This window comes from Dendrobates tinctorius, unplaced genomic scaffold (genome assembly GCF_039654945.1).
Source record: "Dendrobates tinctorius isolate UK_male_01 unplaced genomic scaffold, ASM3965494v1 ptg000159l, whole genome shotgun sequence".
Lineage (NCBI taxonomy): Eukaryota > Metazoa > Chordata > Amphibia > Anura > Dendrobatidae > Dendrobates > Dendrobates tinctorius.
The window spans coordinates 15216678-15232994 of record NW_027361826.1 but is presented as its reverse complement, the minus strand read 5'-3'; the positions used below and the strand labels follow the sequence as shown (position 1 = coordinate 15232994).

At 42.4% G+C, this 16317-nt stretch overlaps 2 protein-coding genes across 5 annotated transcripts in view; one reads left to right on the top strand and one right to left on the bottom strand.

Annotated features, from left to right (window-relative positions):
* The window catches only part of CENPP (centromere protein P), a 383707-nt gene that overhangs the window by 189524 nt on the left and 177866 nt on the right, over nt 1-16317 (top strand). The window lies entirely within an intron of this gene.
* The window catches only part of ASPN (asporin), a 31967-nt gene that overhangs the window by 5225 nt on the left and 10425 nt on the right, over nt 1-16317 (bottom strand). Inside the window, exons 2-6 of the mRNA XM_073549581.1 lie at nt 10545-10847; nt 8577-8689; nt 5061-5274; nt 4034-4144; nt 2840-2933 (exon numbers count right to left, since the gene is read on the bottom strand). Of these exons, the coding sequence (XP_073405682.1) occupies nt 2840-2933; nt 4034-4144; nt 5061-5274; nt 8577-8689; nt 10545-10824 (812 nt within the window). The 5' untranslated portion in view covers nt 10825-10847. The remainder of the gene's footprint in view (nt 1-2839; nt 2934-4033; nt 4145-5060; nt 5275-8576; nt 8690-10544; nt 10848-16317) is intronic.

The following is a 16317-nucleotide window of genomic DNA, read 5'->3' as shown; positions in this document are numbered from 1 at the left end:
AGGTTTTAGAGCTGTGCACTGCAAAATCTCAATGCTTAAGATGCTGTTACAAGGCATCCGGTATTGATCAGAGATCAAGAAATTTTTTTTTTTCCAGTCATTACCTAAGGGTATGTGCATAATGAGTCTTTTTTGTTGCGTTTTTGGAGTGGAAACAGAGTACGATCCCTATGTTTATGAAGAGGATTTAGAGAATTTCAGCCCAGTTTCTGCTAAACAAAAAAAAGAAAACTCCTGTAAAAACTCAGTCTGCACATACCCTTAGATGCCACGCACAGTGGTGACTGGCGGGCTCCCTCTGTCAAAAGCTCTGCAGCCTGCCATAAGTATCTATTAACCCGTGCCGGAGGCATGGCCTTGTAGATTGCCTGTCATTATACCACTGGCAGACAATAATGTCTTGAAATGCCATGTATTTCAAAATATCGTAAATTCGATCAAAGGGTTGCTCCTTCAAGTTCTGGACACAGCTCATTTACATATTAAGAAAAATGTGTATTTCTCAGGAATAAGACATCAAATCGCAGATATCAATGTATCCTGTTATTCCACTTCCTATGACCTACATGTCCATATAGACTGCTTAGGAGGGTTGATCCTACTGACAGATTCCCTTTAAGATATGAAAAATATTACAAAGTCATTTTAAGGCTCTGGGATTCGGGTGAGCTCAATTGAACAACACTATAAGATATTATGGCCAAAAAGATTTGGAACAGTGATCATTTTTCCTAGGTGCGGCCAGCCTAAGTGACTCGTCAAGGAAATCAGTTCTCAGAGCATGAACCAAACAAATACAGGTTTGAAGAAAGGTCAATGTTGCTGGACCTTCTGTTGTACAAGAGTAGTACGAATACTCAGAAAAATGTCCTTTTGGATCCAAGCAAAGCTGTTCAGACTGTTGCTCTATGGAGAGAGAAAGTCATCAGTGTTGTGAGGCCACGTTGTTACTTTAAGGGAATGTGTCACCAGGTTGATACCTAATCGGAGAGCAGCATAATATAGCAGCTTTTTAAGGGGTTGAACTACAGCCATGCCGCTGACTTACATGCGCTGGCTATGTTACACGGCGGGCATCTGCCTTGTATGAAGCAGGCTCAGCTACAGAGACAACTTGAAACATACTATAACTTTCCAGTAGACCCATTACCGTTGTTGTACACCCTAACCGATTTGCTAAATTGGCGGATAAGGGGGGTCCGTACAAATGTAGCGCTGTGCAACAAGACACTTTTTTCGACAGTCAGAGGAGTGGCTAAAGCAATGTTATGGGGAATTTCAACTACCCGGGTATGAAGTGGGGAGCGGAAACCGAAAGGTCCAGCAATGGAAATATATTTTTGGCAATAATACCATAGAATTTCCATTCACAACGTGCAGGATCCAAGAAGAAATGGGGAAAGGGGGCACTTTTAAACCTAAATTTAACCAGTCAGCCAGAAATAATATCAAAATGTATGGATTATAATAGTGATCACAAAATAATAAGTTTTCATGTATCATTGTATAAGCTGATTAGTATAATGGTTACAAGGACACCAAATTTTAGAAAGGCCCATTTTGATTGGCTGGAAGATGATCTTATAGCCATAATTTCCATCGGGATCAATAAAGTTTATCGTATCATAAAAATGGGACGATATCCTATGCACAATTTGGACCCTGTGAGAATAAACAAGTTAAAAGTAGAAGAAAACCAGTACGGCTAAGCAAAATTGTAAAGGGCGCAATAAATGACAAAAATAAAACATTTATTGAATTAAAGTAAAGCTATGTTCACATATTGCGTTTTTTTTATGCAAAGAAGCAACGTCACAAAAGCCGGTTTTGCTGAGTGTTTGCCGTACGTTGTGTTTTGGGTTTTTTTCCACGTTTTTGGTGCGTGTTTTTGTTGCATTTTTGTTCAGGGTACGTTTGTGTCTTATGCATGCTGATAAAGTTTAGTGCATAAAAAATAATCTAATTCAACTTCATTAGGTTTTGGCACAAAAAACGCAGCAAAATCTGATATCTGCTTTTTCTGCAGCATTTTTGCACTGCCCAAATGGTACAAAAATGCAGCTCTTTGACAAAACAGTCCAAAAGAAAAACAAGCTGTGTGCATGAGATTTTTGAAATCTCATAGACTTTACTGGTACTGTGAAACACAGCTGAAAATGTTCATAAAAAAAGTTGCAAAACTGCAACTTGTGAACATAGCTTTAGAGTGCAGTGATGACTGATGAGGCATCATAAAATTGTGTGCAAAAAAAAAATATCAAGACTACAAAAATTAAGGGTCCCGTTACACTAAACGACGCACCAGCGATCCCGACAATGATACGACCTGGTCAGGATCGCTGGTGTGTCGCTACATGATCGCTGGTGAGCTGCCAAACAGGCAGACTTCCCAGCAATCAGGACCAGCGAGGACGCTGGTATCCAGGGTAAATAGCGGGTAACTAAGATTTTTTTGTGTGTGTGTAAATAGTGCCTGACTAACCGTCTTTATTCTCTGTGACTTCAGGCGCTGGGTGGGGAATAGATCTGGCGTGACAGCGGCAGAAATGCATAAAAAACGCAACGTGGGCACACAGCCTCAAAGTGTGAAATTCTGCAGACAGTTTCACAGTTTCCTTTAAATGGCTTTCAGTATTACTTTTACTTTTTTTTTTACAGATTTATATATGAGGAAAGTTTGGCAAAACATTGGAACAGTTTGGGCCATTTTATTTCCTGAGAACACTCACATCCATACGGCATTTCACTCGCTGACAATTATCGTCCTCAGGGGGAAAGAAAAAAATATATATATATACCGTAATCTGTAATGTTAACTACCAAAACAATGTGATGTTACCTCTGCAGTTCTTTGTAGCGTATAAAGTCTTCAAGTTCTACTGATGAAATTTTGTTTCTGTCAAGATGCAACTCGTAGATTGATGATGGCAGATCTTTGTAGAAATTGACAGTATTATTACTCTTAAAGAAAAGTGTCAAATCATAACGCAACAATAGATTCTTTGACTTATGACATTCTGCCCCACATACTGTCCTTTATGGGATTGTCTAAAGAAGACATTGGAGAGTGCAGCAGAGGTCAGGTAAAATTTTACATGGCTGTTTTTCAAATAAATGGTAACACATGGATGGGCCATGACTGTCTGTGCAGGAGCTGTTATTATAGATCTATGGCATTCTGTCTTAGAGAGGAGCTGATGACCCCTTCTATAACATCTGGATTCCCCAATAGGCTATGAGAGTGGCCGTGAGACACCCCATTTCAAAACAGTCCTGTTAGAAAGGTTTCAGCTTGTCAAAAACTCATCATGGTGGCAAATATTATTTACATGCAGATATAAGGTTAATCTGATAATAAACTAAATTGTATCCTCCCTGCAGCCGGTCGCTTTCAGTTATAGGGGCATGCGCAGAGCAGTTGCAGTTGTCGCTCACTATATGTTGAGTGCACTTTGACAGCTCACTCAGCAGCAAACGTGTGCAGCCTGTGTATGCACAGCAGGCTGTGTCAATCAAAGTGGCGGGAATGATTACAGCCGCCACTCACAATATAGTGAGCGTTGACTGTTATCACTCCCTGCACCACCCTGTGACTGAAAGCATTGGCTTCAGGGAAGATGAAAGGTAATTTTCTGCCTGTAGCCACGCTTCCAGAAAATTGCGGGTTTTTTTTGTTTTTTTTTACGCCATTTACTTGCAGATTACCCTATATCTCCAGGTAAATAGCGTTTTCCGGTATGGCACGTTCCTTTTACAGGATTTGTTTTATCTAGACTTCAAATGAGGAAAGTCTGTTTGTTAGGTGGTCACTATTGAAATGTTAATTGCTAGAACTCGCTGATGAGCAGCTATCAGTGGGGAACGTGGTCAATGTAGGGGAAATTATTTATTACATGCCAGTTATGTAGAAGAATGGCTAAGCAAAGTAATTTTCTTTAGAAATGTAAAAAAATCTACATTTTGATCACTGTCTGACATCAGTAGTTTATTGACCTGCTACTTATAAATGTAGATTAAGCAGACTATTACCAACCTTTAGGGATAGTTGTCAGTTTGGCTTCTGCGATTCTAACATGGAACACGGTCAGTCCTTCAAAGGCTCCTGGTTCTATCCCGTCATTTTCCAGTGGGTTTGCACTCATTTCTGTTAAACACAGATGATTATTACCAGTGTGATGTGCAGAGCTGTGTTACAAATGCATTTTATTGGTAGTTTTGATCTGCAGTTTGATGCTAAAGATTACTAGTAACAAGGCTACTTCTATAGCAATGAACATAAAGGGAATCTACCAACAGGATTACACACACTTACTTCTATGCGCATGTAGCTCTTTCAATGACAAGTCCATCAATACTTTTTACATGGCCAGTCCGCTCCTCCATTACAGAGAAATCAGCATTTCAATTTATATAGAAATGACATTGTAGATCTGAAGTCTCCGTCACTCCAGATCTATTCAGCACAATGCTTCTCCTCCTGCATGACTGACAGCTCCATTGTCTGAAGTTGCAGAGCATAAAGGATGTCAGTCAAGCAGTAGAAAGCTGTGCTGGTAAGGGATAGAGCTGGGGTGTCAACGCCATCGATGTCGTCATGTAAAAATCGGTTGTCAGGACTTTGATCTAGCGTCCACACATTACTGATGTGGCGGTTGGTATCGGGTCCTGTGAATTGATTTGCCCACACCCTGCATGTGGGTTTGGTTTGGTAGCTGTGTAGCAGAGTGGAGTCGTATCATAGCGAGGACAATTGTTGCAAGCAGTGGTTTTATTGTTGTCGCTGATCACTCTATATATTTTGGGATTATTACAGTCGTATCTGGTGCATTGCCTGGAAAAATACATGTTAGTCATTCTTGTATAGTTAGAACAATTCAGTCCAGATTTTTTGTCTCCACATACATACATGTCTGTAATTGTTCTCAGTAGTAGTGGAATGTTTCTGCAAATTAGCAAAGAATTATGCATCTGATAAATACCAAAGTGTGACATTTTCCGAAACTCTTTAAATTCATTGGCACACTTTCCAAAATATGACATCAACTTTGAGACACTCCTACCTAAAACATGTAAGGATGCCATGCCTTTGAAGGAATCTTTTTGTACTTTTTTCACTTTGTTGTCATGAATTCTCAGTTCCGACAAGGATTTTGGAAGGTTGGATGGAATTTCTGTCAGCTGATTGTGGGACAGATAGAGTCTTCGTAACTTGTTTATTGACTGGAAGGCTTTAGGGTGAACTTTATATAACTTATTGTTGTTGAGAAACAAGGCCTAGATAAATCATAAAGTACATGTTAGAAAACAGTTTATAGCACTGCCACTCATATGCAAAATGTTTCATGTAGTAGTGCAGATGTCTCATTACCCATCACTTCTATCATTAGTCAAACACTCTGGATTCAATTATATCTGGTTTATCGGAAACTTCGGGCATGTAAGCAATTAGGGCTGACCCTTTGAACCTTCTGAAAGACTTACATCTGCATGCTAAAAGCTGAAGGGACAAAACACTTAAAGGGAATCTAACAGCAGGATTTTACCCCCCAAAACTGTTTGTATGTGCATGTAGCTCTTTAAAAGATAAGTCCAGCAATACTTTTATATGTCAAGTCCGTTCCTTGATTACTGAGAAATTGAAATGATGTGCAAATACAACTGAAGGGCTCTGGTAGGTCTGAAGCCTCTGTCATTTCAGCTATATTCCCCATCCAGCGTCACCTCCTATTGCTTGACTGACTGACTCTATGTGATGTGGCTTCAAGCAAATGAACCATCAGTCACCAGAAGGAGGGTGGTACTGGGAATAGAACTGGAGTGAAAATGGCTTCAGATCTACCATAGCCCTTCAGCCTCATTTGTATATTTATTTCAAATGCTCATTTCTCGGTAACGGAACAATGGACCGGCCATGTGAAGATACTGCTGGACTTGTTTTTGAATGCCCTACATGCACATATAAGCATAAAAATAGTTGGGGTACCCTTTACAGAGGACCTTTTACCAGTGTTAGCATATTAAACTTGAAGTAGATATTCTTCTTTGGGGTTGTTTTAATTTTTCCCCTGCATGACTTTGACAAATTGTAAGCAGGAGAGGTCAAGTAGGGAAAAAGGACACACTGGAGAAGGCCAAAACAGGCTTTCTCCTGTGACCCATAAACCCTATTTTTCATTTGTTCTTGATTCTTTCTTTAATTTGCACCTTTTTTTTTTAACCCTTTCACGACCTTGAACGTACCCAGTATGTCATGCTTGGGAATATGAGTGTCTGAGCAAAGGGTCTGAATAATTATGACCATGTGATATTTCAGTTTTTCTTTTTTAATAAATTTTCAAAAATTTCTACATTTCTGTTTTTTTTAGTCAAGATGGGGTGCAGAGTGTACACTAATGAGAAAAAAAATGAACTTTTTTGAATTTACCAAAAGGATGCAATAAGACAAAGAGTGAAAAATTTAAAGGGGTCTGAATACTTTCCTTACCCACTGTATAGGGGGCTTCCTTGTTAGTGGTAGTACAAAGGTTCTGGAAAAGCAAAATAGCTCCTCGCCTCCAAAAGAAATTCAGCAAATTCTCCACTCTCAAATACAAATGCCCCCTTCCTTCTGAGCCCCACAGTGTACCTAAACCACATATCGTGTCCACATGTTTGGCATTTCTGAAGTGATGAGAACCCGCCTAACGAACGGGTGCATGCCTCCAGAAGCACGGGCTGGGTATAATAGACTGATCTCTACAGCGTACTGGTCACTACAATGGCAGATTTGTAATTTTCACTCCGCAACGTTAATTGCTGCTTGTTTCTGAAAAACACTCATGGAGTCAAAATCATCACTACTCCTGTAGATAAATTCCCAAAAGGGTATAATTTCCAAAATGCGGACACATGAAGGGGGATTCTGCTCTTCTGGCAATTAGGGGAGTCTATGAAGTCTGCAAACTAGTCTAGGAAAATCTGCGCTCCAGGAGGCAAATATCTCTCCGTTCCTCCCGAGTCTCTCTGTATGGCTAAGCAGTACTGTACTGCAACATCACTGGAATAGTGCCTGGACCGGAAGTGAGTACAGTTATTATTTTACATGGGGGAACTCTGGTGACTGAGAAGGGGTTGTCTGTGTAGTGGATTTCTTTTGAATAAGACATCAGATTGCAGATGTCAAGGTATCATTTTATTCCGTTTCCTACGACCTACATGACCATATAGACGGCTTAGGAGGGTTGATACTACTCTAAGATTCCCTTTACATCACCGTCAAGGCTCATTAAAGGGTCCATATTGACTTAGGCTAGTTTCACACTTGCTTTTTTTTGCAGCGCGTTTTTCCCGCAAAAAAACGCATTGAAAAAACGCATACAAAAGCATACAACTGCTGCGTTTTTTTCAAGCATTTTTATGAGCATGCATGAAAAAAACGCAGCGTTTTTATGCGTTTGTATGCGTTTTTAGTGCGTTTTTACCGCGTTTGCGTTTTTTTCCAACATTAGGTGGCCCCTCACACTAACCCAAACCATGACTTTACTAACCCTAACCCTGACCCTAACCCTTAACCCTAACCCTGACCCTAACCCTAACCCTGACCCTAACCCTTAACCAAACCATACTTAACCCTAACCCAAACCCTAAACCCTAACTAACCCTGACCCTGACCCTAACCCTGACCCTAACCCTGACCCTAACCCTGACCCTAACCCTTAACCAAACCATACTTAACCCTAACCCTGACCCTAACCCTAACCCTGACCCTAACCCTTAACCAAACCATACTTAACCCTAACCCTGACCCTAACCCTGACCCTAACCCTTAACCAAACCATACTTAACCCTAACCCTAACCCTGACCCTAACCCTTAACCAAACCATACTTAACCCTAACCCTGACCCTAACCCTAACCCTGACCCTAACCCTTAACCAAACCATACTTAACCCTAACCCTGACCCTAACCCCAACCCTAACCCTGACCCTAACCCTTAACCAAACCATACTTAACCCTAACCCTGACCCTAACCCCAACCCTAACCCTGACCCTGACCCTAACCCTAACCCTAAACCCCCTTAACTAACCCTAACTCTAACCCAAACCCCTAAATTCCATGGTTAACAAAAAAAAACGCATGTGCAAAAAAACGCATACATGAGCATGCCAGTGCGCACGTATGCGCATCCATAGGCTATAATGGCCATTTTTAGCGCAAAACGTGCGCATACGTGCGCATGCGCTTTTTTGCAGGGCCCAAAAATGCAACATGCTGCGTCTGGAAAATACAAACGCACACCCCAAAAAAACGCAGCGCATGAAAATCGCATACGTGCGCTTACCAGCGCGCAGGTATGCGCACCCATGTTAAATATAGGGGAAAAAACGCATGCGCACGTATGCGGTTTTTTCCAGCGCAAAAAAACGCAAATGTGAAACCAGCCTTAGCTGGTTATCTTAAGTATCTGCAGATACCACTGGAAAGCTATCTATGATGGCGACTGACAATCAATGGGGGGGCATGATCTTCTTTTATGTGAACATTTGGGATGTCCATATCAGCTGTTATGATCAAGGCAAAAGAATGCATAGCTTACCGAAAGAGCTGTCAGTCCTTGTAGATCCTTTTCTTTAATCTCTTTTATTTTGTTGTTCTGAAGGTCTAATAATTTTGTGTCAGGAGGAATTTTGGCTGGTACGGAAGACAACCCTGTTAATTGTGCAGAAACATGTTGTCACTGAATTAAGTTTCCTTTGTCTAATAGTAGAATAGTAAATATGAAGTAATGAAATACTGACAAAACACATGACTACTATATTAAGGGTACGTGCACACGCTGCGGAATCCGCTGCGGATTAATCCGCACGGATTTTGCAAAAACCGCAGATAATCCGCAGGTCCAAAGACCTGCGGATTATCTGCGGTTTTGCCTGCGGTTTGGTCCTGCGGATTCACTATCTCCACAATGGTGGAGATAGGAACCCGCAGCGGTTTCCGCAGAAAGAATTGACATGCAATTCTTTCTGCAGATTCAAAACCGCAGCAAATCCGCGCGGTTTTTTCCGCAGCGTCGGCACAGCGTTTTTTTTTTCCCATTCAAATGAATGGTACTGTACACCGCAGCTAAAACTGCTGCGTGTCCGCAGCAGCCAAAACCGCTGCGGAAACGCAGCGGAATCCGCAGCGTGTGCACACAGCCTAATAAAGAGGTTGCCTCAAGTTCCTTTCTGCAGGAGCACACTGTTCCTCTGCCTCGAGGCTTCCTGCTTGAAAGGGGGCGGTGCACGCCTGATGATTGACAATTTAAACTAACAACATGGCTGAGTACTTGTTAGCTAAACTGTGTTCTCCCATGCACTAAGGCCGGTTTTACATTTGCATATGGAGGAGCTGCAGACTTACTTTGTGAAGCTCCGCCCACGGCCGCACCTCCTCTGGTCAGCTCCGCCTTCGTCGGCATGCGGTCTGCATACTCTATCTTTAGCATTAGGTACACAGGCCGTGCCGATGTATGCAGATACCTCCACATGCGTTGTTTTGACGGTGCGGCGACCTGCACCGAACGCAACTTGTTGCATTTTGGTGCTGTCGCCGAACAGTCAAAACTGTATGTGAAGGCATCCGCATACATTGGCACGGCCTGCGTACCTAATGCTAAAGATAGAGTACGCAGGCCGCATGCCGATGGAGGAGGTGCGGCTGTGGGCGGAGCTTCTCGGAGGAAGTCTGCAATTCCTCCATATGCAAATGTGAAACTGGCCTAAGCAGATGCAGCACAGGGACACAGAAGGTGATCCCATCAGCTTCAGAGCAGTGTTTACAAGCTTTATAGCAATGAGCTTGCTAGTGGAGACTAGCCACATAACTTCAGAGGTGGCTGGAAACCTGGACAATGAGCAGTAAATTGCGGGCGTAAAATATCCCTCCTTTCTTGAGAATGGGGAGGAATTTTAATAACAAGCAAAGCCACGTTAAGACATTCAGTATTTGGTCAGTATTTTGCATCAGTACATGCATGAGCCCTTAATATGAGTGGTTCTTATTGCAACTCACATATGGGTTGTTACCAAGCACAGTAATTGAACAAATCAAATGGAAAATATAAGGCTATGTGCACACGCTGCGGATCCGCAGCGGATTTGACCTCTGTGGATCCGCAGCAGTTCTGCAGACAGTGTACAGTACAATGGAAGTCTATGTGATTTACATTCCGCTGTGCACATGCTGCGGTTTTTCAACTGCGGAAAAGCTGCGGTTTTGAATCCGCAGAAAGAATTGACATGTCAATTCTTTCTGCGGATTCCGCTGCGGTTTGCCATCTATTCCATTGTCCAGGTGTCAAACCTCAGGGGAAAACCGCAGGTAAAAGCACAGGTCATTTTACCTGCGGTTTTACCTGTGGATCCGCAGATACAAATCCGCGGGTGAATCCGCAGCATGTGCACATAGCCTAAAAGCCTTGCTCATGGGATCAACTGTTGCTTATTTTTCAGTTTTAGGGGGAAAATCTTTATACATGTTTCACTTTCAGTGATTTGACAATGAAATGTTATTGTAGACTCACCAAGGTCAGAGCACTGCACCACTTTTAAATAACACTGACAGCCAAACGGACATGTTGGGTACATGTTGAACGGAGGCAGGGTGGGTCGAAGTGGCATGTTCCGTTTAAATGGAAATAGTGAGTTTTTGTCGTCGTCGTCGTCATCATCATCGTCGTCCTCATCATCATCATCGTCCATGTCATTCAGCATTAGGTCTGTTAGTGCCATGTACTTGGGAGGTAATACAAATGGCTTGGCAGAGCACAATGCCAGTAAATAGAAAAGCACACATTCTTTCATGTTGTCGTCTTAAAATCCAAACCCTGCAATATAAATCACAAGCCTCTTATAAATGAGATAATGACTATGTTCTCTATAATTATATGAAAAGATCTAACACATGCTTTATTTCTGCAGACTTATAGACCTGACCACTGGACTTCCAGTGACCATGTGACCCTATTCCCTCACATCTCCTACAATGTCTCTCACCAGTTGCCACCACTTACCTAACTAATATATTTAACCTCTCTCTTTCTTGCGGTATCTTTCCTTCCTCATTTAAACATGCCATCATAGCACCTTTACTTAAAGAACCATCCCTCACCCAGAACGGCACTGCTAACTACAGACCTGTCTTTAATCTCTCGTTTGTCACTAAACTCCTGGAACACTTTGTCCTCTCCAGTCTAATCCGCCTTCTCTCAGATCACTCTCTTCTTGACCCTCTACAATCTGGTTTCAGCTCTTAAAGGGCCTGTCACTCTAAGCGATATCGCTAGCAATATCGCTATAACGTTACTGGTTTTTGTGACGCAGCAGCGATATTGCTAGCGATATCGCTATGTCTGATACTTGCCTCCGACCGACTCCCCCGCTGGTTATCGCTGATCACGCGAGAACGTCCTGGGCCGTTTCTCGTCGTCAGCTTCCTGCTGGGCTTCCTGTTGCGCCGACGAGCGACGCATGGACGCGGGCGGGAGGACGTCAGGATCGCCGCGTCTGACAGGTAAGTAACGACCCCCGACCCCTGCTATGTCGCTGGTGAGATCTGCCTGAGTGGCAGCTCACTAGCGACCACTTAGCGATGCACCAGCGATCCTGACCGCGTCATATCGCTGGTCGGGATCGCTGGTGCATCGCTAAATGTGACAGTACCTTTATACTCTACCAAAACTGCCCTCACTAAAGTCTCAAGTGATCTATTAACAGCAAATCCAAAGGTCATTGCTCCCTGCTGATTCTCCTGGATCTTTCTGCTGCATTTGACACTGTGGATCACCAGCGCTTCCTCACTATGCTCTACTCTATTGGCCTCAAGGACACTGTTCTCCTCCGACCTCTCTGACCTCTCCTTCACTGTATCTTTTGCTGGCTCTCACTCCTATCCTGCATAAAGTACTTCATAAGCCAGTGCAATGTTAGCAAAAACAAAAACTTCCTTCTTAGCCTAACAAGAAAACAAAAACGTAACTTTTTGCACAGTCTGTGTTGCTATGAGAATCCACCCACTTCAGTAACAACCAAAAAGTTCAGCTTTCCTTAACATGGATACACAGCTCCAGAGCTTACACCTCCAGGCCCACCCCACACTGAATGCTCTAGAAGGCTGCCTATTTATGCTCTCGAAAAAAAAAAGGGGAGTGGATCCAGCACTTTAGATAAAATGCAAAATGTTATTCCATCAGTAATCCATCAGTAAAAACATGATTCAAGGGAAATCCACATTCCGAAATGGATAAATGTGTCATCCGAGGAGGTCATGAATAAGAAGCATCACTTGGAAACACAAATACCAGGACGCTGAGTTTTCTCTTGTGACTTTATTCTAGGACGACACATTTATCCATTTCAAAATGTGGATTTCCCTTGAACCATGTTTTTACTGATGGATTACAGATGGAACAAAATGTTGCATTCTATTTGAAGTGCTGGATCAACTCCCTTTTTTGTGGACTACTTTACCTTGAATTTTGGATCCTGTGCACTCATGGATGGGTGAGCTGACCACATCTTTGTTTATTGCTATTTATTCTCTGCACTCCTTCCACTCTCCCAGCTGTTCAGTCAACCTAGCACTAAACATGGCTGATTAACCCCTTTCAGCACTTAGAATGGGATGTTATCACTTTTAGTTCTGTTGCAGATCACCAGAGTAGTTTAGAGCTGGATCCATTTGAGGTAGAGAAGGTCAGCATTAGAAGTGTGGGAATTGATTTGCTTTCCTCTGGTCCATCAGCCAGGTCAATAATCTGTGACCACTGGATGAGAATTAACCATTTGATGTCTTTCAAAACCTGAGGCATTTTTATAATGCTTTTTCAGTCAGGCTATGACCACACAATGTCGAAAGCGCTCCATAAAGTAACAGCTCACTGCACCATCCGATTACTGGAGTTGAGCAGCTGCAGAGAGAATATATCTGCTATTTTTCTCTGTAGCCGCTGCTGCAGTAAGGCAGCAAGACATACAGTGCCGGCAAAAAAAATCTTTACACTTGCGCAGCAAAAAAAAAACTTTATACATATAAAATCCACATCATAATTTCACTTTTTAAAAGTGTACACAATGGGGGAGATAATAAAAAACTGTCTAGTATTAAAGCTGGCTTTGTTGCAAATATCAACCAATCAACGCTCAGTTTTCACTTCTCTGGTAAAGCGAAAGCTGCACTTGGATTGGTTGTTATGTGCAGCTCAGCCAGTTTTGCTATTAGGCTGTCTTTTATTATCTCCCTCAGCTTTTTATTATCTCCTACAATGGGACGAAAGAAGCTTAAAATGGAAGAGAAATCCCGTGCCTTGGCTCTGCTCGAGAAGGGGGATTTGGTTATTGCTGTAGCTAGAGATCTGGGAGTGTCAAGAGGAGCAATTTATCAGCTGAAGCGGTTGGCGGCATCATTGCCTCCTGGGATGGTACCGCAGAGGAAGTCAGGCTCTGGCGCACCTAAGAAGACTTCACCAAGGACTGATAGGCTTCTGAACCGTGAAGTGATGTCACATCCTTCTATAACTGCTGTTGAACTAAAAAACAAGTATCCTATGCTTCTCCAGATCATCGCAACTAGGACAAATCGTCACCGCCTGCAGAAGGACCTGGGTCTACCAAGTTGCCGTGCCACAAAGAAGCCCCTGCTCACAGCAGCAATGAAGAAGAAAAGGCTTGCCTTTTGTAAGAAATATCAAGATTGAACATCTGAAGAGTGGAAGAAAGTGATGTTTAGTGATGAGAGCACTTTCAGGCTGGTCAGGGGAGGCTCAAAGGTTGTGCGTCGTCCGAGTACCGTGTCACGGTATGACCCAAAATATACAGTTAAGACTGTTAAACACCCTGACAGTGTGATGGTGTGGGGTGCATTCAGTGGAAGCAGGGGCAGGGAAGGTTTGTACTTCCTTCCCAGGAATGTAACTATGAAAGCAAGCAATGATATTACTGTTTTGGAAGAACACATGCTTACTTTTTGGGTCATACATCAGTGTGATTACTTTATGCATGATGGAGCCCCTGTCCACAAAGCCAAGGCCGTGAGAAAGTTTCTCAGTGACCATAACATTAGCATTTTAGAGTGGCCAGGTAATTCCCCAGACCTTAACCCAATAGAAAATGCCTGGAATTTAATGAAAAACAAGGTTCAAGAGACACGACCCAGCAACATCAACAACCTAAAGGAGGTGCTGAAGACACTGTGGGTAAACATAGACTCCACATACTTAGCCAGCCTTGCTGAATCCATGCCTAAACGACTACAGATGGTGATAAAATGTAAGGGTGACATGATGAAATATCCACAATAAAACACTTGAATTCACTTGAATATTAAGATTTTGTGGTTTCATTGAACTTGTAAAGATTTTTTTGCCGGCACTGTAATTACAGTAAACACCATTTGCCCACAGACTGGGCAATGGAGGAATGATGTGGCAGTCATGTAATGCATGGACTGGCTTTGTCTGATTGAGCAAGACTTTCCTTTGTTAGTGGCATCTACAGAGGTGGACATACCATTGACGCAACCTGTGAAGCTGCACAAGGGATCGAAAGGGAAGAGGATCCACCTCTAGATCCAAAGCAGCAAGCAGCTGACCTATTATACTGCAAAAGGCCAATACACGGTTCATGGACAGCAGCCCTCTTCGGTCTCTGCCCCTGGGAGACTATGTAACCTAAAAATATGGTCTGTTGAAATGATACAACCCCTTTAAGAGTATGGTAGAAACACTGTGAACATTTTTTATGGTTTTATATCTGGAGGTATTTAATAGTTTGCAAATAAAAGGTTATGATTGTGGCTAATCTAATGTCTGTAGGTTATGTAACAATGTGTTTGGCATACAATGTGATGTGTAACTATATCTTACCCGCCTCAATAGTCACTCATTCCTGAGTCAGAATACAATATTCATATTGAATCTCTTTGGATCTGTATCACTAAGGACTAACTTGGATGCACACAAACAATCGTAATGGAACTGAAAATATCTGCCTTCAAAATGAAACCATGTGAAAAAGTGCTATCCAAGTGCTCATATAACAACCATCAGCCATCTGTATGTTACGAAATTATGTTTGCTAAAATGATAATTGAAATATCATGACCCAATGCCCATTGTTTTTCATGCACTTGTGGGTTCCAGATGGAAATGCTTGATATGTAATGTAATTACAGGAGCTTTACATAGCAGATTTATTATAACTTCATAAAGTTTCTATTGCTGAAATTGCTGTAACTTTACCAACTAAACCAATTTAATGAAAGGCTTTGTTCGATGTTTTATGTTTAGTAGCGCACTCCTCCTCTTCCTTCCAGGGGGGCGGTACACTTTTGATGATTGACAGTATGGACCAGCAGCACGGTTGCACTGCTGCACAAAACTGTGTGCTCTCTGTTGCTCCATGTAGAGGCAAACTTTGCCTCTGGAACAACGGGGGAGAGCAGAGGCACTGGAGCTGTCCAGATCCTGATATCTGCCGTACTTCAGAGCAGTGTTCACAAGCTCTTTAGAAAAGATCTTGCAAGCGTTGCACTCATTGCCTGGGAGACAGGCCACCACTGATAAACTAAGAGGAGGTCAGTAACGTGAGCATTAAACAGTAAGCAATAAAAGAAAAAAATCCTTTTGTTCTTGAGAAATGTTGATAAGAAGTCAATTATAAAGTTGTTAGTTTTATAAGCGCTTTTCAGTTTTGTCCGTTTAATAAGATGAGCCAACTCTTCACTATTCTGAATGATCCATATGTACTGACATATATACTGACAGAATCTCGGTGCTGATTCTCACTGTGCTTCTTGAGCTGTAAGATTTCAGTATGGAGGAGTTTTTGTTTTATCTCTTACAGAGGAGTGAAGCAATGGTAGGTAGCCACAGCATTACAAATGGCTAGTACTGTATGTTTGGCAATCGGGAGTCTGCGTAGGGAGAAGCAAGCCTGTTTTGTATTGTGCTTGGGACACAAGATGGTGGAGCACGATCTGTGTCCAGAAGTGTTGTGGGAATCACTTTGACGTGGAGATGGCGCTCTAGAAACGAGGCATACTGGAATGGTTTAAGACTGAAAAAGGAACATGATAGAACTGATGATTAGGAAGGGATGTGGACTCCAGGCTTCCATGTGTTCACTGGTTGGCTAGAATATGTTTTAACCCTTTTAGGACAGGTATCGGTAAAGACAATGGTGGTAGCACTGCAATTAATGTTGGTTGTGGAACAGAAGGGGTTAGTCGCTCGCTCACCTTTTTCCTTTTAAAGGGAACTTGATGGCTGATACATGCTGCACGATCCACGGTCAGCATGT